Source organism: Phoenix dactylifera, chromosome 10, assembly GCF_009389715.1.
Source record: "Phoenix dactylifera cultivar Barhee BC4 chromosome 10, palm_55x_up_171113_PBpolish2nd_filt_p, whole genome shotgun sequence".
Taxonomy (NCBI): Eukaryota; Viridiplantae; Streptophyta; class Magnoliopsida; order Arecales; family Arecaceae; genus Phoenix; species Phoenix dactylifera.
Window position 1 is genome coordinate 5,371,228 of NC_052401.1, and position 24,779 is coordinate 5,396,006.

Below are 24,779 nucleotides of genomic sequence, written 5' to 3' on the forward strand. Positions count from 1 at the left end.
TAATGAAAAATTAAAATAACGGCTAAATTAGTATAGTATGCATCATTGCCGCAATGTGCTAGTACAATAATTTTTTTAATTTTATCCTTTTCTCGTTAGTTAGCCAAAAACCAGTCCACGTGTCTCATAAGAACCCTATCGAAACGGGGCCTGAAAGCTTATTCCCACCGCGAGTGTCCGGAAACGGAGTCCCGATCGGTGATGGCTAATGACGGCATCAGTGTGCTCCGAAAACCCCAATATTCGAACGCATCCAAAGCCTTCGCCTCAAAATATCAAAGCAAAAAAAAAAAGGTAAAAACCTACCAAGGTATGTAGAAAGTTGTACGAATCTTATCTATTTAATGCGTGTAATTGTTGTTCTTCATCTTTCTTCCTTCTGTGAGTCTAATCTTTTGGCGATGTTAATTGATATTTGTTATGAGCACATTCGGACACATCAATATTATGCGTGGTGCGAGTTATTTCATTTGAGATTCAAGATTTGAAGCAAATTAGGGCATGTAATTTTGTACATATTGACTTGGAATTGAGAGCTAGCTATCTCGTGGCAGAGATTCTCAAGAAACCCTAGTTGAGGGCTTCTCACAATTGTTATATTAATACCGAGATTCGGAAATTGAACGGTGGCACGTTTTGCATGCGCATGAGTTCGAAAATTGGAATTTTATTGTAAATCAAAAACTATACGTTTTTTTATTCTAAATTACACCCTTATTTTATGTTGAATGTGCCGCGTTCATTGCATGTTTGTGCTGGTAAACTTATATAGGGTATGTATGACATGGGCTGTAAGTCTCCAGTTCTTAGAGGGGGATATTGGCTGCCCGCTTAATTTACCGCTTAAGAAGATCTTTATGCAAGGAAGATAACTTGGAAAGAGCTTTAAGCTTTTCAATGTCAAGTTTGGTTGATGAGTGTAGGTCATTTATATTTTATCTTAATTTAATTTCGCCTTGTTGGTTGACGGTGTTTCTAGTTAGAACGAGCTTGTGGAACATTCTTGTGCATTATGAAATGATGAATTCAGGAAGATTTCTTTGGTTAATGATTGGGAAATTTGCATGGCTGTACGCGATATTCATCGGATATGGTGTTTTATGGCATCAGCATTTTGGTTACTCCTGTAGCCAACTTTGTTGAAAATTCTTGAATGAGATTCAACTTTAGCAAGTATAAATCACTTTTGGTAATGTGAATGGGTTCATGGAAGTAGGAGAGGAGATGTGATCTGCATTTTAATCAATAAGATGTCCCCACCAGGAGTTGTGTGATGCGAAGAAATGAAGTTCTCGAGATGTGTAGTCAGATTTGCAATGCTAAGTGTAATATGTATGGAATTGATGTTTGAATGCAGAGATCTTCCAAATGCAGCATGAAGTCGGATGTCAAATTGGGTAAATTTTTTCTTCTGTTATAATTGGATATTCCTTGATGATGCTCTCTGTATATGGATAGTTTCTTAGGCAAGTTGGGTTATCTTTTTTATTTGTTGCATGTGTACGTCAAAATAATCAGGCAAGTAATAACTTTGCATCGCTACTTGCTAGAGATGAAGTTTGTTTTTGATGTTTTTTGGGCCGTTTTAAGATTTTGTGTCTGGTACTCTGGATAATCTGTATATCCTATAATATTTTGCCTTTTTGCTGTATTTTTATACTTAATGAGCACTAACAGTTTCTCTTCGAGTATCCATGTCAGTGGATATTTCAATGGCCATTGAAGTATAACTGGTTCGTAGGACATGCACCTGCTCAAATGCAAAACTTTCTTGAGGTTTCTAAGGTTTTGTTTTGATCTTGAATATGTAGTTATCAGTTTTGTATTTGAGTAACATGGAACCACATTATCTACCTGTGCAAGATTGCTTATGTACTTGTGGGTTATAGATATAGTATAAGCATTTGTCTGCTACTACACCTAATCTTGTTACTTTCCCTTTGACATTTTCATTTGAGATTCCGGTCTCCTGTTGCAAAAGATTGATATTTAAACATTATGGTGTTGCAGATCCATATACGTGGAGGAATTAGCTTGATTTGTGTAGGTCTGCTTCAGTTGGTGGCATAATGGCCTACGAGATTAGTGAGCTGAAAAGTGAAGTCCCTTACTTGATATATAGGAAATCTTGTTATATTATCTGAAACTAAACAAGTACTTCATGCTAGTTATTTTCTATTCTCTCTTGTAAATCTCCATTTAATTTGTTTTCAACAAAGGTTGCTATTTTATCTGCTAGATCCCATCAGTTCTTTTGTGCCCAGTGTTCCTTAAGAGTTTATTTGATTAAGAAAAAAAATAAAATTTGAAGTGGCATGACATTTTAGTGACCAGTTATCTTCATCTTTTGCTCCTCATGGATTGTGTGTCCCTTATGTGCAAGTAAATTTAAGCATGCCATAACAACATTCTAGCTGCACATAGTCGATATGCATGACTTACATGCATAATAACTTTTATGACATCCTAAACACTTCACATCTCACAGTAACACTCTTCCCTAAGTCAATTGCGAATTACACATACTTCTTAGAAAACAAAATTTTTTCATAATGCAAAACAAGTTGAAAATGATCTACATGTGGAATTGAGGATGTGAGGTGATGAAAGTTATAAAGTCCCCCTTTTTTGTGTTTGAGACTGTTGGAAATAATACTAATTTGTATTCATAGTGTATATGTTGGTGCTAGATACTTCTCCCTCTTCCTTATTTGGTTTATGACTCATGGAACCACACTTATTCTATGTTTTATTTGTTGAGTGTCGCAGTGAATCATAGTCTTTACGATCGTCTTTTTTTCCCGACAAGGGCTAGGGTTAAGAATTTAGTATTGGAGCACGATTTGATAAGCCTTTGGATTAAGTTTCAGCTAGTCCTTGAACATTTGCTCAAAAATGAAAGTTTTGCACCTAATGGATTGGAACTAGAAATAATGGCAGAAAGTAAAATTATCATATGGTATTAAAAATGAAAATCTTTAAAATTGTGGAAAAAAGCAAATTGTTTGACATGTTGAAAGCTTAACTGAAGTTTTTTATTTGAGAATGAAAGTTTTTTTTTTCTTTTTTACTCTAAAATTTTTGTTCTTGTTTATCAAGGTAAGGATTGTGCAAGTATAGATTATAGGTTTTATTTCTGATACATGCATTTGCTCTTTGCATGTAATAAATGCCATGCTTTTTGTCTAATAGCTATAGAATGTTGCTATTGTCTCTGGATTCAGTTCCTACCACTTCAAGCCCCTTAGGAAAACAAATAGCTATTATTACTACCTCTATTTTATCAAATTCAATTTTAACGAAGTACTAAATATGTCGTCTATTGTGCTATCATTTTTCTAAATTCCTATATCATGTATTTCTTTAGATTTTCACATGCAATGACCAAATAGGTAGATTTCTAGTATGTTTCATAATATTCAGGATTGCACATGCTTCTTAGGCCCTTCTATATGAAAAGTTTGGAAAGACCATCTATTCTTTGTTCTAAATAAGGTTGGGACTAATTGACCGACTTAGGTTCCCTGCTATTGGGGCTCCACCTAAAAAAAGAAATATGCGCTTCTTTGTTACGAATTTTTTTTTGAGGTTCTGGCCTTAATCCAAGCTAAACTCGAACTTAAGCCAAGCTTGAAGCTTAGATGCGCTCAACTAACTGAGCCCAACCAGATTGAAAGGCGCTGATTGATTTGAATCTCAAAACTTGATCTCCTTTTACCAAAAAAAATTGAAGCTGTCTATTGTTGTTGTGCCTTCCACCATCCCTCCCACTCCCACTCCCACTCCCACTCCCTTGTTCTTGACATCTTGATCACTACAACATCTAGATGATCCCAATTTACCTCATTGTCATTGTCGAGTGTGTCACCGCCACAATTGGGCCGACATAAAATAAGAGAGGAGAGAATGATCCAAAGGGAAAGGAGAGAACAAGAGGAGAGAGAAGAGAGAGATGGAGAGATTGGGAGAGAGATAGGAGAGAGATTAGGGGAGATCAAGAGAGAGAGAGAGAGAGAGAGCAAGAGGAGAGATATTAAGAGAGGAGAGAGAGATCCGGGGAGAGAAGGTGGGGGTGGGGGTAATGTGTTCGGGGGTCGCCAGACCGGGTTGGGCTTTGGACCAAGCATGGGTTGGGTTAAATATTTATTTGGACTCTACAACCCAAGCCTAAACTTGAGCTCAAACCCTCTCGCACTAGGCTCAAAGCTCAACCCGAATCTGGCATGGCATGATGGGCTTGCCTAAGTCTCTTTCCAACCCTAGTTGATAATTCTGGTCTAGCATGTGTAGATTATTATTTTCCATGTTGCTATTTCTAAGATAGACATTTGTTGGATGTTCATTATTGTCGTTCAATCTTTTCAAATGCTATCTTTTATAAGGATGACAAAGATGATGAGTGCAAAGATTGCTTTGATCAAGGTTGGCGGTACCGCCTTTTTTGGGGCGAACTGAGCTATAACAGAGGTCGACCAGGATGGTTCTGGCCTTTGTATCGAGATACCGACGAAGGAAGGGGAGAGGGAGAAGAAAAGAGAGAAAAAGAGAGCAGAAAAGAGAGGGAGGGGGAGAAAGAGAGAGGGGAAGGGAGGGAGAGGTTGATGGGGCACGAGAGAGAGAGAGAGAGAGAGAGAGAGAGAGAGAGAGAGAGGGCTTTCGAAGCACTCTCTCCTCCATGTTCTCGGAGTTGGGGAGTTTCATTTTCAAACAGGGGCTTCGGCCTTTTTTTTAATATTTTTTTTGATTTTTTTAGGTGAAGTCGACAGCCATTGTCAACTTTATTTATTATTTTCTTTTTTTTTAAATTTTTAAATTGAAGTCGGCAGTGGCTGCCAACTTCACTTAAAAAAAATTCAAAAATAAATATAAAAAGGGGCCAAAGGCTCTGTTCCGACAACACCTCTCCCTCCCTCCCTTCCTCTCCCTCTCCCTCTCCCTCCCTCCCTCCCTCCCTCTCTCTCTTTTTCTCTCTTTCCTTCTCCCTGTCCCCCTCCTCCGCTTCTATCTCTTCGTCGTCCTCTCCCTCCCTCCGTCCTTCTATCTTTCTTTTCTCCTCTCTCTTCTTCTCCCCCTCCCGTGCTTGTTTTTCTATCGGTTCATGCCGGAATGGCACAACATAATACCGTACTGTACTGTACCACCGACCTATCGGCATAGGTGCTGACCTTGGCTTTGATAGAGTTGCGGAGAACTTCTATATGATACATTTTGTATTGCTTTGTTCATAGTGCATAAATTATCTAATATCATTTTTTGTATCAGGACAAAATGCCTAGCTCAGAAAGAATATCAATAGTGACCCGTCAACCTTGTAACTATGTACATTGTCATCTTTTGCCATGAACATGCCTCAATGGCATGTAAAATTTCATTTTTTGGGAGGGCTTAGATCTCAAACTTTCAATGAGGTATTGTTATCGGATCCAGGAGTCATCAAAATTCTTTTTCTAAAGTAGGTGGGCCTGTAACTGTAGGGAGAATTTCATTTATCCATCTTGCTTGGTGCATGCTACAGTTTGACACAGTATGATACCAAGCTTATTTAAATGGAAGATAAATGCTTAGTTTGTGTTATCTAATACCTGTTTGATGATGTACTTTTTTTATCATTACCTCATCATATGTTGTGGATGATGCATCTTAGTATCTGTTATAAAGGCAGTTTCTGGGAGCCACTATACATACATAAATACTCCAAAAGAATTGAAGATGAACCTGATGCCATTAATGTGAGGATGATTGGTTTTTGCATATCCAGTGTATAGAGTGATGGGTATGCCATTCATGAATATCCTAGTTTCAAACGCATCTTGAGTGTTTGAGGTGTAATGCATGCTAATGATGCATTAAGCTGGATCACGAGAAAACTGAGCTGGCATCAAAAATTAAAAATCACATTTATGGTTCCATCTTTTTTGTTTGAAGATTATGGTATTCTATCATGACATTTCTTTGCCTTCGGAGTTCTTTATGTTTATATCCATTTCTTGTTTTTTCATTTCCTTCTATCGTACATTCAAAGCATTGAAAATAACCCAAGAACTCTGATTTTGGTGAAAATGATGTAGAGGTTGGCATAGGTCTGATAGGCTTTGGCATTCTGTTCTCATTTCTGGGTGTTATTCTCTTCTTTGACAGGGGCTTGCTGGCTCTGGGTAATGTAAGATACCTGACCTTGTTTTAATTGTCTTTTTTTCCAGAATAAAGATGTAAATAGAAGCTCATTATGCCATCTTTTTTCTTTTTTCTCTGCCAGTTATTTTGCTTGTCTGGTGTTGGTGTTCTACTTGGTTGGCAATCTACATGGCAACTTTTCACAAAGAAAATGTATTATAAGGTAAGATGAGTATATAGTTGTGTGAAGCACTGAAAGGTTTGTCTCTTTGTGACTTTCAAGATTATAGTCTTTTTACTTGGTTTTGTCTTGCCAAATGCTTTACAGAATATGCAACAAAAGTGTGCTTGAAATTATGTAAGATAAAATGACATCTTTATGAAGCTTTTCATCCTTCCTTTTCTACTTATGTTTTGTGTCAAGAAAGCATGTAGGACCACATCTTCAAGTTTTATGGTGTTTGCTTGACTCTTTCATCATTATCATTAAAAGAAAAGGCCCACTCTTGGATTTATGGACAGCCATTTAGACTCATCAAAAAATTAAACTTGATTCAGCAAAGATAATAATGTGAAAGCAAGAATGTATTATTGAGAAGTTTAAACCTTAGGTTCACATGCATGCAACTATGTAAGCAGGGCTATGTTCTGTTTGCCAACCATGATGCATCTTATTGGGCAGATAGGTGCTGTTGGCACATCATATAGCTTGCCGTGCGTCGGTGTTTATGTATATACGTGTATTTTGTGTCTGTTTATGTATACGCATCCATTGGTGGTATGCTGGTATAGAGGCATGGGAAGCATACAATTGTCTCATTGGATGCAAATCAAAAGTTTTAGACTAAATAATTGCAATTTTCATAAGTCCTGAGAACAGTAAGGCTCCCTCTCTCTCATGCACATAGAAGTTAGGCATGCGCCGCACACATACGCACACACCGGGGGAGAGGGAGAGAGGGGGGGGGAGAGATATTATGCCAAGTCATGAGGCCTTAACTCAAGTTTATTGTAGTGTTTGCTCGACTCTTTAATTTAATAAAAAGAAAAACATGTCGTCTGACTCCTGGACACCTGTACAACCAATTAGACTCCTCAAAAAGTTTAACTTGATTCAAAAAGAAAGAAAGAAGAATGTTGTAGTAAGGTTTAATCCTCGAGGGCGTATTCATATTAATTTCAGGTGGGTTTTCCCCTCCATTTCTCTCAAAAGAATATGTATAGATGCAAGGATTGAGCCAAGATTCATCTCTAGAGGGGGCACGTTGCTTGAGGAAGCTGTGGCGTTGCTTTATCAATCAATTAAAAGTGTTTAGGGGAAAGGTTTTAATTTTTTATTTTATTTTTTTTTGAGTATTCTGTAATTTCAAATTAAAGAGTTGGAAATGCTTGAGGGAAACTACACGATAAAAAATACCATGAAGGAATATGTATTGATGATATTAATCGATACAGCTACTAGATGTACAATTAAAAACAAAAACTGCATAGGTAGGCACATGCTACTGTATTGAGCCAAGATTGCATATGCATATATATTTTTTAAAAAATTAACATAGTCAAAGAGGAACTTGCCTTCTGAAGAAAAGATGTTGATTTTCATCAAAAGATTTGGAATACCTCAAGGCAAAGCAAGTCGTGAGCATGAGAGGTGAATGACGATTTGGAGGAATCCAGCAGCCAAAACAGGTGAGAGATATGAGGTCATTGTGCACTCAGTTATGAAGAATTGTGCTGGTGAGTGGGTGAGGCCATTGAGGAGCTCATTGAGAAAAGATCCCAATTCTATCTCCTGTTTCCGTAGGACTTAGAATAGCACATGAGAGAGAGAGAGAGAGAGAGAGAGAGAGAGAGAGAGAGAGAGAGAGAGAGAGAGAGAGAGTCTTAGGATGATCTTGAATAGGAATTTAGTTGAATAAGGATTCTAATTGATGGTCGTTATATCCGAAGTTTCCATAGGATTGAAAATAGAAAGAAATCTTATGAAGACTTTCATGTACATATATACATATATATACATACACATGCATACGCATACACACACATAGAGACATATGTATGCATATGTATGCATACATATATATGCGTATATGTATGTATGTATGTATGTATATGTATATATGTGTGTGTGTATAGATATATTGGAGTTTATTGAAGAAATGGTAGTTACTGAATGATCTTGACAGTGAGATGTCATGAATCTGAAAATTATGGTGAAAATACATGAGTATAAGGAAGCCATAACATTTTAGTGGCCATTGGACTGGACAGGGTCACTGGATTGCAGAGATGAGAAATTCTCTCAAAATTCACACTAATTGCAACTGGGGGGGTTGTGGAGGAGGTATATACATAAACATACATAAATACATACATAAATATATGTTGATGTATATGTATGTATGTATAATGGATTCATGATGTTGAACAATTTGAAAATAAAAATACAAAGAAACACAGTACAGTGCTATATATATATACATACATACATACATAGCCAGATTCATCGAAAGTTGCATAAATATCAAGTCATGCAAATCACATACAGCACACACACACAGAGAGAAACATATGGACACAGTCATCAAAATGCAATGCACAGCCTCCCACGGGCATATAGACACAACATATGCACTATCAGAGGCGTGCCTTTTTTGTGCCTTGATGAAGTTGCCTCGTCTTGAAATAGGTGAGGCCTTGAGGTTGTGCCTGATTGTGCCTTGCACCTCAGTGTCACCTTTAACAACAGAAATTTACGGATTTGCATATAATGGGCGGACTCAGTGCACATGTGCATGCACAGAGGGAGAGAGAAAGTAATGCGGCTTCAACTCCATTGTCTACCTGGGTTTATCAGCTACTTATCCAAGCTTTATGGGTTACTAGGGTAGACTGGGATACAAGCCCGTAAATTTTGCATCATTTCATATAATGAGACCTTGCCATACATTAATGGCTCGATATAGGACTTATGTGTTTCTCAGCAAGGTCTCATAAAATGCAAAAGTTAATAGTGATGCTGTTGCATTCATTATGTAAGCAAAGTAAATATTTAGATTAGATTGTAAACTTATAACAGGTGCCTTGCCACTGTCTGTTTTTCAACCTCATTTGCTATCACCCCTTCTCTCTCTCCCCCCCCCCCCCCCCAACAATTCTTTTTCTGTGCTCATTTTCTCCACTGGTGGCTATTCCTTTGCCATGTTCCTTTCTTTTTCCCCTGCTTCGATTAACTTATTTAATTCTTTTAAAAATCTTCCTTGGTGTCATCTGCATTTTTGCTTATCACTGCCTTGACTTCATCAGGGGCCTCTTTTCTTTCTGCTGGAATGTTTCTTCTTTATAGTCTCCTTTTGCTTTTTTTGGAGCCATGAACATCCAACCTCCTCTAAAGTGGTGGACCGAGAGGTTCCTCTTAGATCAGGCTAGGCATGACTGATGACAACTTCATTTTGCTAGGCCTATTCCTGCTAATGTTGGCCCACCACTAGTTTGGGTTTGCACTATGTTATTTAGAGCAAGCTTTAGCTTGCCAAGTTTTTGCTTAGCACGGGTCCAATATGTTGATGCTTGTAGTCGATGCCCATGCATCACTCAACTTGCAACTTACACCTTTTGCCAACTTAGTATGCATATTTTGATAGTTGGTGCCTTACTAAGAAGCATTAAAGGGGATTTGTGTGATTTTCATTAATCACTCTGCTATTGCAGGGTTCTATACCTTTTCTTGTTGGGCTCTTTCTCATATTTGTCCGTTGGCCTATAACTGGTATCATCTTGGAAATGTGTGGCTCAATTGTGCTATTCAGGTTATTTTCTGATCTTGAAAACTTGAGATCTTAGAGTATATGTTTCAATGATATTAACTTCTCAGCCTCCATTTTCTCTCAAGCAGTGGCTTTTGGCCTTCTATCAAGGTTTTTCTTTCTCAGATACCAGTGATGGGATGGCTTCTGCAATACCCTTTTCTGGTAAGATGGCAGCTACATGATCATATATAGTGAACCTAGTTTTTCATATGCTTGATTTCTTTGCAATTAAATAGTTTTTTTGCCAATCTAAACTTTGTTACAGTTCTTCAATCGCTTGAGGCAGATGCTTGGCTGAAGATATACTGGTGAGACTCTTTATATTAATATAATTAATAATCTAATTTCATTTTAGAGTTTTCAATTTAGGTGGCAGTTCTTTTTCTTCAAATACTTATCCAGCTATAATTAGGGTAGAATGTTTTATGCTGTTGTTTTACTATGTGTTTGTAGGCATATATATATATAATACTTTCTTTCTTGATCTATACTAGAGATCTTGTAAGTGGGAACTTGACTGGACCTATGGTTCTCAATAGGTCCCCTCAACTTTTCGTTCCTTTCACATTCCTTGATCTTTGTGTCTATAGTTACATGGTTTCATGATATTATAGGAAAGAGAATTTCACTTATTCTGTGAAATTGCATTTGCACTCACATAGACATGCATGCATGCTGGGGCTTTGGATTTTTGTTCATTACCACTATGTAATTTTGTAGACAGTCTTGCTGATCTGGTTTGCAAGATTCACAATGTCATGCAGCCGATGCCAACACAACTTTGTCCTCGATTAAATCCAATGAATTGTTGCTCAGATTACTGCATGGCGGTGGATGCGGCACCTACAGATGTGTCATGACACATGATATCTTTTCTAGCTTTTGTTATTGATCTCGGTTGACCTTGATAACTTACTTAGTATCACAAGAAATATAGCCTTCTGACATACTATATATGACTGCATTTTGTACTCGTTATGTAGGATGAGAACTTTTTGGAAGGAATGCCTTTGTAGTTCTCTCTTTCAGTTTTTCCTACAAGTTCTCACATTCATTTTGGAGCAAAATATGAATCAGGACCACAATGTCCTCCATGACATTGAACTATTTTGATCAAAATATGAAATTTCTATCAATTGGATATTTCATTGGGTCCAACGGTTCTGGGGCCTTATAAAAGTGTGTTGTCATTTTTGGTTCTTTCAGTAAGATGGCCAAATATGGGAGTGTATTTCACTTGGTTCTTTGTCTTATTCTACAAGTTTGATATTGACACAATTCTTTATACTAGTTATCATGTTATCCTTTCTCTAAAAGCTTTCTGCAAGTCCAAGAAATATGGAGTGTTGCTTTTTGGTTACATGAACTTTAACCACAACTAATAAGGTAATCTCCTTACTTGCCAACTGGTCATAAAAGTTTCATGATAAGTCCCTCTCTTACCTAAGTTTTCCAAGCTAGGATTTTGCCACCGGTTTTATGACATTGGCATCAAGATGATAGCTAATCCTAGAATCTGCACAATCCTTTGATGGAGCTTTTGCAACTTTCAGCTGTACTTGTATATAACCCAATAATATAAAGGTGGTTTGGTTGTTGTTGTTGATGATGAATATAAAAACCAAATAGTATTTAATTTGGAGATTTTAGCTATATGTATGGCATTTTTATTTGTATTATACCATGGGAGAATCCTCGAATAAATTCTGAAAAGATCTTTTTCAGTGTCGTGTAAATTAGTGCATACACTCTGATATTAGTATGCGGGTACATTATGAGTCTATATATTCGACCTTGCTTGTATACATATGCAAATTTCTCATATTGTATATTTATCCTCGTACAAGTGCTAATTGCATATATCTCTCAAAAAAGCTTTCTTCTTTGCAAGGTTACCCTTGTGCATCATATTTCTACTCGAAGGAGTCTACGTCCCCTTCAGCAAAAAAAAGGGTGTTTATGTCCCAAAAGACTAAAATGCCTTTTTGTGGGGGAAAAAAAATGTACTCCAATGATATTCACTTCTAGGTTAGGATTTTTTGCCTAGTGTCCTTGTAAAAATTTCTTAATTCTATATTCCTCCCACCTTGCTCTCGTAAACCTCTTGCCCTTCCCACACGGGGTAGCGCTCTGGTGGCTTGGCTGAAGGACACCCTACTGCCCTCTTTTTATTGAGGTCAGGGCGAGAATGATTGCCAGTCAAGACTTGATCAAGGTCGGTCTGCTCATGCTTAAGGGTGGCAATTTATGATCCAATCCGTCAATCTGACCTGCAAATGACCTGCTTTAAGTAAGTTTGGTTTGACATAAACATGTTTGGGTTGTAAATGGATCAACCCGTCTAAACTTGTTTATTAAATGGGTTAGGTTCAGGTTTAAACCTTTGACTTATTTAACCTATTTTGATTCTTTTATAATTGAATCGGGTTATGATCCGACCTGTTTAACCTGTTTGAAACCTGCTTAATTTGTTTCTGACCTTTTTAACTCGACTCGCTTAACCTGTTTAACCTATTTAAATCCATCTAACCTGTTAAAAATCCATCTAACCCATTTAACTTGACTTGACCTGTTTAATAAATGAGTTATGTGGGTCGGACGAGTTATCTATTTAATAAATAGGTCAAATTTAGATTTAAAATTTTGACCTATTTAATAAATAGGTTGGATTTGGGTTGCGCTGGTAAAGTCGAGATCAATCAACTGGGATCGGATCGCCACACCGGCTTTCCTAGTGAAAAAGAAAAGAGTCGCTTTCCTTACTGAATTTTTGACTCGACCCGCATCTGACTTGATTGCCACCCCTACTAGTCATGCTATGGAAAATAATTTCCATTCCATACATTTCTCCGTTCATATCTAAGATGAATAATGGTTGGTCCGGCCCCGTGAGGAAACTTACGTTTTCTCTTGTCGAACGAAGCAAAGAAATTAGAGGATGCTTAGCCCTCAATCATGAACTTTTCTTCCCTCACCTTCATCTGGTGGAGAAGGGAATTCTGTCGAACATCTAGAAGATGAGGGTAGAGACGTTGGTCTTGGAGCACACGTCAAGGCCGCTTATAAGGATGAGAGATTGTTGATCTTGGAGGTACAGGTCTTCATACACTTCCATGTCAAATTGGAGCTATATCAAAATTTTCCAATTTTCTTATCAAAACCACTCACTACTTACATTCCAAGAATCCGTAACATCTTTCTTTATTATAATTGCATCAGCCCTTAGCCATTCCTCTCAACCAAGAGAAACCAAGCCCAGTTAGCTTTCTCATCTCTCCCATGACATCCCAGTAGCACCCCTCACCCTTCTCATTCCCCTACTCCTCTCCCTTGCCACCACCATCCATATTGGCAGCATCACCATCTATTGTGGCTAGCACACTGTTGAGGGCAAACTCACTGGCTCCAATCTTATCTCTTTTGACATTATCATGCACGATGGCATGGATTTCAAAATTAAGCAGTGGGGTGGCAACTATTGGGATGAGCTTTCATTGCCTTTGCTGCTTTTCAGCAGCCAAGATAAGGTGTACTTCGCGGCAACACCACAGTGCCTGACATTTGGTCGAGCACTTGCACACGGCACCACAGACTTGAGGTTGAGGTTGGGGGCTAACCATTCAAGGATTGAGGGGTTGGAGAGCATGAGATATGAGATGGGGAGTCTCCATGGTGGTGGCATCATGGACATAGCCAAAGGTAAGGGTGGTCTAGGCCGGGGTGGTATTTCAGCGAAGAGGTGATGCGCATCACAGAAGTGGTTAGATTTGACTCAGCTCTTTAGTTGGTCATTTTCTTCACAAGGCAATGAAGGTCGAGTGGACTAGATGGAATAGTTTTGAGAGGGAATTTTAGTCATTTTAATTAGAATATCAAATTTACGTATAAGGTTATGGTGCTTACTCTAATTTCACCAAATGGACTGTGACAGCAGGGGTGTTTGTGTGAAAAGGATAAGCTTTCTAATGGTATATATATTGCATTTGAAAGGAAAAGATGCAGTATGAAAAATTTGCAGGGTTATGTGTTTGAGAAACCAAAGCATGACCTGTATAGGTTTGAGGCTTATGTTCATCTATGATTGCTTCTATAATGCAGCCACAAAGCATATGATAGCCTAATTCTTGAGTCCTTGACCCCCAAGGACAAAATTGATGATTTAAAAGTTAAATGGATTATTGAATTAATATAAAATTTGGGATGATCCTAATACTTGGTTGCATGTTTACTATAACCATATGCCAACCAAAGAGCCTACAAAATTAACAGAAAGATTTTTTGCTATTTATCTTGGAGGCAATGACCATAGTATTATATCTTGAGGTCATTGGGAGTTTGCTTGACCGGTTTGACCATATCTAGTTAAGTAAGTTTGTGCTATTAATGAAGTCTATCAGTTATATAAATTTTATTAGAAGTATATATTTTATTGATGTTCCTTTCTCTTGTAGTTAAATGGTCAGCAGCAGTAGTGGATATTTCATAGGAATTGCTATTTTTTAATCAATTATTAGACGAACAATTAAAACTTGAAGGGAAGTTTTAAACAACAGTAAGGCATGCAAAGTTATATGGCTCAGAGTGTTTAGGCAATAAAGAGGGTTCAAGAAAATAAGTTGAACATATCAGAAATAAAAAAAAATGTTTGGATGAAAATGTAGTAAAACTAGCGAAGATAAGTAGAGAAATAAGTATGTTAGAGTTTAGAAGTTGCACAAACTAATAACAGTGATGGAAAATCGATTATGATGGTATGGATATTCATTATGAAAATCTAAGGAGAGGTACTTCAACTTGTGTTGAAGGATAGAGAAAAAGAAGGTGGTCTTTGGTAGCATGGATGGAGGTCGTGAGAAAAAGATACAGAAAAGCTTGAAATGATATCAGAGGTGGACCCTAAATAGAATTTATTGAAGAATGAGGATCCGTAAAGCCAAGAGGATAAGGCTGGATGGTTATGATTATAATTTTATGGATTAACAATAGAAGCCTTCACTTTTGGGAAATTCTATTTTCTCGACTTTAGGTGCACTAAGGTAGTTCTACTTAGAGATGGGCACTGGGCCGGGCCGCCCACGGCCCGGCACGGCACGGCACGAAGCGGGCCGTGCCTGGCACGGCCCGCCAGCTACAGTGCCGGGCCGTGCTGGGCTAGAGGGTCCTGGCCACGGGCCGTGCTGGGCCGTGCTTCGGGCCTGGGCCGGCACGGCCCGGTCTAGGCCCACGGGCCAAGCACGGCACGGCCCGCGGGCCAGCACGGCACGGCCCATAAGGGCCTGGGCCGGGCTGGCACGCGGGCCTGGCACGGTCCGGGCCTGGGCCCGGCTCGGCCCGATAAAAATTAATGCTTCATAAATTTTTTTAATAAATTAATAAATATTGAACACTAAGAATTTATGATTTATGAATATAAAGCCACCTTAATGGTGGGGGGTTTGGCATAGACCCCTACCAGTTTATTAATTTAAATCAAAATGGTACATGAAGGGAGGTTTGGACCTTGGTCTGACCTCTAGAATACAATAAGAAACTAAGAAAGGGCCGAGGTTTGGACCTTGGTCTGACCTCCAGAATACAATAAAAATGTACAATTATAAAAAATTAAGAAATCTTACTAATCATCAGTGATTCAGTGAATCAGTATTCACTCTTCAGTCTTCAGTCTTCAGTCTTCAGTAGTGTTTGTATCATCATCATCAGAGGATGTTGTATTATGTCCACCTTTATCTTGAAGTCTTGCCTCAGCATCCAGCCAATCCTTGAAGCAGAGAAGCATCTCCACCATTTCGCCCGTCATCCTACTTCTCTTTTCGTCAAGAACACGCCGACCTGCACTAAAAGCGGATTCCGATGCTACCGTGGACATCGGCACAGCTAAAATATCGCGTGCAATTGCAGACATAACAGGATATTGATTTCTAACACTCTTCCACCAAGATAATACATCTAGATTCTCTATTTGATTTTCATCATATGCAGAATGAAGATCATTTCGTAAATAAAATTCTAGTTCACTACTTAAAGATGAAGAAGATGAAGAGGAACTTGAAGCATGTGTGTGTCTTCTCTGTGCAATGAATGAAAAAATAGATGACGAACGAGAACTACTAGAAGGAGAAATAGAGGTTTGTATTTGTGTTCTAGATCCACGAATTTTTTCATCATATATAGCATAAATATCATAAAGAAGTTTTTTTACCTCATCTTTAGCAGATTCAGCATCTTGATTCATATTTTCAGAGTATGCATCAAGTAAAATTAGCACGCCATTTAATTTAACTCTAGGATCAAATACAGCAGCTAAGTTATGCATAGGACATATCCTGTCCCAATACTCATTCCATTTAGATTCCATTAGGTCAATAATAGGCATTAAAACATCATCATATCTATGTTCTACAAATTTTTGACTAATTATATATGCTTGTTGTAAAAATGAACATGAAGTAGGGTAATAAATACCAGAAAGAACATTGGTAGCATTATAAAAACTAAGCAAAAAATCTTCCAAAATTTTTTCTTTATTCCAATCAGTTTCAGTCAATGTAAATCCTAATCCACGATCATTAATATATGCACTTAATAAATTTTTATATGGGTATGCATCATGTATCATGCTATATGTGGAGTTCCAACGAGTAATTACATCAAGTTTAAATTTTTTAAAACGTTTACCATGATTTATGCATAATTTCTTAAATTCTTGAAGTCTTGATCTAGAAGCATGAATAAAAGAAACTGCATTTCTAATTTTTGAAATCACATCTTGAATCATGCCCATGCCAGCTTGAACAGAAAGATTTAAGATATGACATGCACATCTAATATGCAGTAAATTTCCATCTAATATGGGATGCAATGAGTCTTTTAATAATACAACAGCAGAATTATTATTAGATGCATTATCAAAAGTAATAGACATAATTTTATCATTAATATTATATGAACATGCAGTTTGATAAATTATATTTGAAATTTGTTGCCCAGAATGTGGAAAATCAAAAGCACGAAAAGCAAGAATACGTTTATTTAATTGCCAATCATTATCAATATAATGAGCAGTAATGGCAATAAAACAATTACTACCTACAGATGCTGACCAAATATCAGAAGTTAATGAAATTTTTACATTTAAAGTAGAAAGTGTTTCAATTAAATTTTGTTTCATTGCTAAAAAATTGGTCATAGCTACTCTTCTAAATGTACGCCTACTAGTTCTTTTGTAAGCAGGTTGTAGGTTTAATTGAACATATTCTTCAAAATTAAAAGATTCACATAAACTAAAAGGTAATTCATCCTTAACTATCCATTTTACAAGTGCTTTTCTTTGATTTTCATGATTATATGCAAAATTACCTACAAGTAATCCCCCTTGTATATTAAGGGTACTTTGAGTTTGAGCATGAGAATCATGCATCCTATGACTCTCTTGATGTCTTTTTAAATGCCCTGTTCCCCCACTACTACTACAACTATAAAGTTTGGCACATTTTTTACATTTAGCTTTCCAGACTCCCTCAACCATAACTCTATCAAATTCATTCCATACAGTACTAGTCCTCTTACGAGAAGAGGTTTGACCTTCACTCGGTTCACCAGTTCTAGAGGAACTAGGAACAGGGGTTGGGGATTAGTTTCTTCTCCCTCAGAAACAGGAATGCCAAACTGACTTTCCTCAAAAGATGACATATCTATGATTAATTCAAAAAATAAAAACTAACCGCAAGGAGGAATTGAGTAGAGGGTCGGAGGGCAGAGGCAGAGCCGAGATTCCGAGCTTCCTCTTGTGCTCTCAACAGAAGCGACCTTCTCTTCTCAACAGGAACCTCCTCTTGTGTAGCACTTGAACAAACTAAAAATTAAATTGCTAGAAGAGCACTTTAGAAGAGAGAAATAATAGCAGTAGAGAAGGAGAGAATGAGAGGTTTGGTGTGGTGAGAATGAGGGAGGAATGGGCTATTTATAGAAGCCCAAAATTTTTTTTCCCAAAATACCCCTCAATTCAGCCGTTATTGGACTGTTGGGAGGGGCAAAAGGGTCATTTTCACGAAAATAGCCGTTGGAAACGGCTATTTTCCTCCCCCCTCTCCAGACGGGCCGTGCCTGGCACGGCCCGTCTGGAGCCGTTACGGGCCGTGCCAGGCATGGCCCGTTTGGAGATGTTGCGGGCCGTGCCTGGCACGGCCCGTTTGCGCCCGTTACGGGCCGTGCCCGGCACGGCCCACCAATAGAGGGGCCTGGGGCCGGGCCGGGCTGGCCTTCCGTGCTGGACGGGCCGTGCCAGGCACGGCCCGTTTAGTCTTTGGGCCCGGGGGGCCTGGGCCGGGCCGGCCCGGCACGGCACGGCCCGTTGCCCACCTCTAGTTCTACTCAGGCCCTGTATGGGGGAGCTTTTGGAGGGCCAAAAAGCACTTTTCTGGCCCTCCAAAAGTAATTTTAGATAAAAAATGGTGTTTGGTAAAATTTTTGGAAAGCTGTTTCAGCTTTTGCGGGAAGCTGAAAACAGCTTTTGAGGAGAAGCTCCAATTTGGAGCTTTCCGAAAACGCTGTTTTCAGCTTTGTCGGGAAGCTATTTTTTGAACCAAAATACCCCCATTTAAATCATACTTTTTCTCCCCAAAACCCTTATCTCGCCTCTTTCTTTCTCCCGTTCCCTCTCAATCTTCTTCTTCCTTTCTCTCTATTTGTTAGAGAGAGAAATGGTTATTAGAAGAATAAAAAATTAATTTACACTAATAATTATAATATTTTATATATTTATTATTGTATTATATTATAAATATAATATTATATTACATTATATCATAATATATTGATATGTTATTTAAATAATTTAATATTATATTAAATTATTATTCTATAATACATAATGTTATATTACTATATTATAATAATATTATATTACATTACATTAATATTATACTATATCATATATTTATGTATTAATACATATTATATTTTATTATGCTCTGTTATATAATACTGGTAATGTCCTTTATGGTCATTTTGTCACACAAAAGTACTTTCTCAGTTTGTTTACCAAACACATTTTAAAGTGCCACAGCACTTTAGAAATGTAGTTACCAAACAGCAAATAGCTTTTTATAAACGCTTTGCTTCAAACAGCTCTACTTCCAACAGCTCTACTTCCAAAAGCTCTACTACTAACAGCTCCCCCAAACAGGGCCTCATTTGGTATAAATCAATGGAGCTGCATAATTGACTAGTCATCTTGAATTACAGATACACGATAACCAATCTCTGTTGCAAGGGATATAATTGTTGACACTGTAATCAGTCTGCTAAGCAATTCACTTCCATGTAGATATTACTACTTTAGAAACTTTGAAATCTTCCAGTATTTCCAGTGTCAGTGATAGAATAGTAATGGCATTTTCACATCCCATGAATGTGATAATGTTGCTAAAAATGAGGTTTGTGATCCATGACCAATCCAAGGTGTTTTTTGTTGAATTCTTATTCAGAAATGGTGCCTAAAGCTTTTGAAACTGTGGAATACCGCTTCTGCTATTGTGGATACAATGGATGTAGATGATACAGCCTTCATTAAACCTTCAATTTTTTGCTCTGTGGATCTTTTTGCACAGTTATGCTTCAGAAGCTTTAGTTTTATGGAGACTTACAGTTGCAGTCCATTTACTGTTGGTAGATAGTCCTCAGGAATCTCAAGGTTAATGGTTACAACTCTTTAATATAAAGCTTCCACCACAGGGTGTATGAAAGCTTAACTGAAGTGCTGCTCAGCATAACCTTTACCATGCATTCTTAGCATCATTTGCTGATGCTACATGCTATCCCTTTCGAATGCTCCTCAGGGTCAGGCTGATTCACATGTTAAACCAACCACCAGGGAGAACAAAATGCAACAGTAAATCATTCTTGTTCTTAATGAAGTGAGTTGATAATAGGCTTTATAAGTGAAGCACTAGAATAATGGTACGATCAAATTTATTACCTTATTCCCTCTTTGTTCAACTAACTATAATCTTAAGATTCTACAATTTTTATCTGTTTAGGGCTTGCTTAATTTCTTTAGAAATTTTTCTTTGCCATGTCTTCATTGACTAGAGATTTTTTGTATCATGATGCTACTTTCAACAATTCCTCAATGCTTCCTCAAAACCTATCTTTATCTTTATCTTTGTTGCACTTGACCATTTCAATGAATTCTCCATTTTATCATCTAATTTTAGACTTTATTTGTTCAGTGTTTCTAAGGAATTGCCTCTGAAAATTTCAAACATTTCCAGGATGGTGTCACTACCTTGATAAAATTCTAATCACCACTTATCTTTCTATTGATTTTGCGCCTTCCTTTGACATTTCACACCATTTCCTTCCTGATGAGCATCAATGTTATATATATATATATGTATGTGTGTGTATATATATATGTGTGTGTGTGTGTGTGTGTAAACCAATGGTTGATGTTCTAAATGCCAGGGTTGACATGCTGAGAAGGATGAAATTACAGTAAAGCCTTAGAAATCTATGCAAGATTTATGACTCTACCCAGTTAAGATTTATATTTAACTATGAAATTAATATCCACAGAAATAGAACAAAGCATTTGGACTTGATCACCATAGATAGTACTATAAATTGTCTAATTTGTTGTCCTTCTGAAAGTCATTTTGCACTGGACAGCCATTATGCTTTTGATGCTTTATGTTACATTTGGGAAGTTTCAGGCTTTCCACAATTGGTAAAACATTTTGGCATTCTAGCGCGCAATCTTCACCCTCTGATGGTATGGTTCCATCAGCTCTGAAAGAGAGGGTCACTGCTCATATTTGTCCCGTTGATTTCATAATATTCACTTTTTGGATAGCTAGTTCGCAACTTTAATACGGTACTTGTGCTGCAAATATGCAGGTGGCTTTTTCCACCAATTTAGTGTGAATTTACTATGCTGTTTAAACCTTGTTGTGCAACCGCACATTCTCCAATTAGATTGTAACTTAAAAACCTTACGAACAAAAATCATATGGGGCGGGCATTAGAGAAAAATTATGAAGTAGGTTTTTTATTTTGTCATATTTTTTCTAGTGCCCATTTTAAAGAAGAAACCTAAAAATTATAGACTCTTACTAATAGAGTCGTCAATCCGGTAATTAAAAAAAAATAAAAAAGAAAAGGAAATTGTGCGAACATCCTCTTTCTTCCTCATTTCCAAAACATACTTTTTACGACATCGTCAAGCAATACATACCAAGCAAATTAGTTATTTAACAAATAAAAAAATATATCTAGATAAATCGATATACAGTTTCGAGTACATGAGGTTTACCAATACACACCATATGGCTAGATGATATACATTTAGCAAATTAGTTATCTAGTAATCCAAATATATACCTTTAAGCAAATTGATGCATAGTTTTTCGAACATCATATCTACTGATACACATTATATGGTTGGTGATACACACTCGTTAACTTTCTGATGTATATTGTAAGCTTATTTGATACATACTTAGTAGTGATTCAATACATACTTTTAGTTAAATCGATACATAGTTTCTAAAATATGCTTTTTACCAGTATATACTACATGCCCATATAATATACATCAAGTAAATTAGTTCCAGCAAGTCAATACATACCTTTAGATAAATCGATACATAGTTTTTAGAATATAGTGTTGATCAGTACTGGTGCATAGTTTTCTAGCATTGTCTAACATAAAAAATTATATATGTACCATTTCTTACATTCTATGAACTCTTAGGTGCAAAGATTTTAGAAAAAAGAGAGATTTGAAGGAGAAGAAAGGGAGTCGAGAGGAGAAGAAAGAACTCACGGATGGGATAGATGGCTTGATGAGGAAGATCGATGGAGAGGCTTGATGAGGAAGAAAAAGGATACAAACGGTTTCTCTTCGTGGATGATCTCTCTTGGCATGCGCAGTTTTTTTTTTCTAATTTTTTTCAAGTTACAGGATTAACGGACTCCGTTAGTAGGAATTGTCCTATCCCTATTTGACTTTTGGATTTTCTCTTTCTCGTCCTATATGATATTCTATAATGCCCACCCGTGATTTTTGTTCCTTGTTCACTCCATATCTGATATGAAAATTCTTGTGATTGTTCAATGGGATGAAATGAAAGCCATCTCTAATTTTTGTGGCAGAAAAGTGAAGGCAGTAAAGGTCAGCATGGAGTTTGGCTCTTTAAATGACTGGAAGACAGTAGCTGAAGCAAGCATCTAACTCAGTTGGCCAATTACTACCCTCTTTTAAGGAAGAAACTTCCCCAGGATAGGTCCCGAGGGCATTCCTCAAAGCCATTCTATATGTGATGTGTGCTTTGAAGAATTGGAGTTGGTGATCATCTTCACAAAAACAGGGGTATGAATAAATGCTGCATTTAAAATGATTGTCACTTACGTGAAAAGCTTGATTTCTGCTGCAGCAGTGAAATGATCATTAAAAGATGATTATTATGGAATTAAATGCAGCAGAACTGCACGAAACCAAGTAGAATAGCAGTAGGTTGGTTTTCAATGCACTGCTCATTTGTTGGTAGCTGAAGTGTTTTGATGAGGTTCATGAGGTGGTAAAAAGAGAAACCATTCGTTTCATTCAATGATCTGTACCCGCTGCAGAGACGCTTCATTTTCTTGGGAAACATTTATCCATTTCTTGGCACCATGCATTACTTTCATTATTGTTATTCATTATTAGGTTTTTTTTTTGAGAAATATTGTTACTGATTATTATTACCTCTATCTTTTTTAAGCTTCATATTCATCAGCCACATTGACAAGTCAACAATACATTGCGTGACCTAGAAAAGATATTGGTAGATTCAGTGTCTATATATTCTATCAATGGAAATAAATATCTAAGGATCGTTTCATGTGCTTCCTAAGGCATTATTATCATTAGCACTACTCAAGTTTGGTGTTGCTTTTCTTATTTATTCCATATTTAATTGCCTTTTTTGATGTCTTGCATAAATTTATCAACAGCTTATTGCAGGATATTTCTTGGATTGTAAGAATGAAATGTGGAAGATGATACACAATTCACTTCCTATACAACTCAATTGAACTCAACTAAGCCTAGACACCAAACTAAGTGGGGCTGCAATGTGAATCTTTTTTTTTCATTCCACTCTGTTTGAGGTCCCACTTTTTGAAAGATGTAGGAATATCAAATTCTTCCTTATTACCTTATTGATTTTCAGTCTATCTCTCTCTATATTTTTTTCTATATATATCAAACCACTCCTTTGTATTAGTATATCACTTGGCCTACATTGTACATATCTAAACCATCTAGTTGTTTTTTCTCTCAATTTGTTTTTTATTTGTGCTACCCTACGTTATTTAAAGAATAATTTTGTTTCTTATTTTATATTTTTTATATTACCATGCATCTTCTCAATATTCTCATTTTGCCTGCACATATTTTGAAAATATTTATTTTCTAATTGCTTAATATTCTATACTATAAAGTATTGCTGGTTGTACGTTGTTTTATAATTTTTTTTTTCATCAACTTGGCAGGTATTCTATGATTATAATATTTCAGTTGTGCTTCTTTATTTATCCAACTTGCTTTAATTCTAAGGATAACATCCTCTTCAATCCCTCTTTATAAATAATCATTCTCAAATATAGAAAATAATCACTTTTAAGAACTTCATGATACTTAATTTTCACTCAACTTCAACTTCATCTCTATTTCTAATTTTGCTAAAATTACATTTTATGTATTCTGTCTTAGTTCTACGTAACCTACAATTTATGAATTCTAATGCATTCCTCTACAATTCCAACTTATAATTTAACTCTAATCTTATTTTCATCTACCAAGACTGTGTCATTTGTAAGGAGCATGCATGAAGAAATATGTCTAGTAAACTCATCCATAACTAGCATAAAGCGGATCCATGGTGTAAATCTATTGTAATTGGAGAATTATTGGTGTTACCATTAATAATTCTCATACTTTATATTGTTCCATCAATCTTCAAAATACCAAAACAGCTTTCATAGCCGACTTTTCTGGCATAAAACCAAGTTGATTTTTTGATATTTTTGTGTCACATCTCATTCTGTGCTCAATCATCCTTTACTAAAGTTTTATAGTATGATTTCTGAGTTTAATACCATGATAGTTGGAACAATGCTGAATATTGCTTTTATTTTTAGAAATTAGTACTTATGTACTCTTCCTCTATTCATTTAGCATCTTACCGGTCTTTAAGATTTTATTAAATAAATTAGTCAATCAAGTTACATTCGCGTTACCTAAATACCTCTAAACCTCAATAGTGATTTTGTCAAGTCTACATTTTCATCTTTTCATAGCTTGAGATACTCTATTCGACGTGTATATTTAATATTACTATTCTTAATAGAACTAGTAATGCATCCAGAATCATTTGCATAGTTTTTATTAAATAGTTTATCGGAACAACTCATCATTTTTCTTTTATCTCATTTTTTTTAAACTAAAATTTTTCAATTTTCATCTTTGATGCATTTAACATAAGTCAAGTCTCTAGTTTTTTCTTTCTCTTAGTCTTGTAATCTTATAAATATATTCTTTTTCCATTCTTAGTTTCCAACTTGCAATATCTCTTCATATGCTTTGAATCTAGCTTCGTGTACCATCTTCTTGACTTTATTCTTAGTCATTTGATAGCTTTCATATACTTCTCTATTCTTACATTTAAATAGTTTTCTCTAAGACTCTGTTATTCTGCTACTAAGTTTCTTTATTGAATTTTCTTATTATGCTACCAAGTTTTCTTACCGGATGACCATTTTCTCTTTGATTCTCCTAACACCTTTGTAGTTACTTAGTACTGTTAGTCATCTCTT

At 36.6% G+C, this 24,779-nt stretch overlaps 1 protein-coding gene across 9 annotated transcripts; it reads left to right on the forward strand.

Moving 5' to 3' along the window:
* Positions 1 to 167: 167 nt before the first annotated feature.
* On the forward strand, positions 168 to 22,609 carry LOC103708551 (vesicle transport protein GOT1). 9 transcript variants are annotated; one of them, XR_003385967.2, is made up of 9 exons: positions 212 to 1,785; positions 2,011 to 2,097; positions 6,069 to 6,160; positions 6,257 to 6,337; positions 9,826 to 9,923; positions 10,010 to 10,085; positions 10,189 to 10,231; positions 19,409 to 19,471; positions 19,594 to 21,069. XR_003385967.2 is itself a non-coding variant. In XM_039130873.1 (8 exons), the coding sequence occupies exons 2-7, from the start codon at positions 2,070 to 2,072 to the stop codon at positions 10,219 to 10,221; spliced, it is 408 nt and encodes a 135-aa protein (XP_038986801.1). In that variant the 5' UTR covers positions 168 to 294; positions 2,011 to 2,069; the 3' UTR covers positions 10,222 to 10,231; positions 21,676 to 22,038. The 9 variants fall into 9 exon arrangements, 8 of the variants coding, with proteins under 8 accessions (XP_038986801.1, XP_008791740.1, XP_026661008.1 ...); XM_039130873.1 differs by lacking the exons at positions 19,409 to 19,471; positions 19,594 to 21,069 and adding an exon at positions 21,676 to 22,038 and having other exon boundaries at positions 168 to 294; XM_008793518.4 differs by lacking the exons at positions 19,409 to 19,471; positions 19,594 to 21,069 and adding an exon at positions 21,676 to 22,038 and having other exon boundaries at positions 208 to 310.
* Positions 22,610 to 24,779: the final 2,170 nt, after the last annotated feature.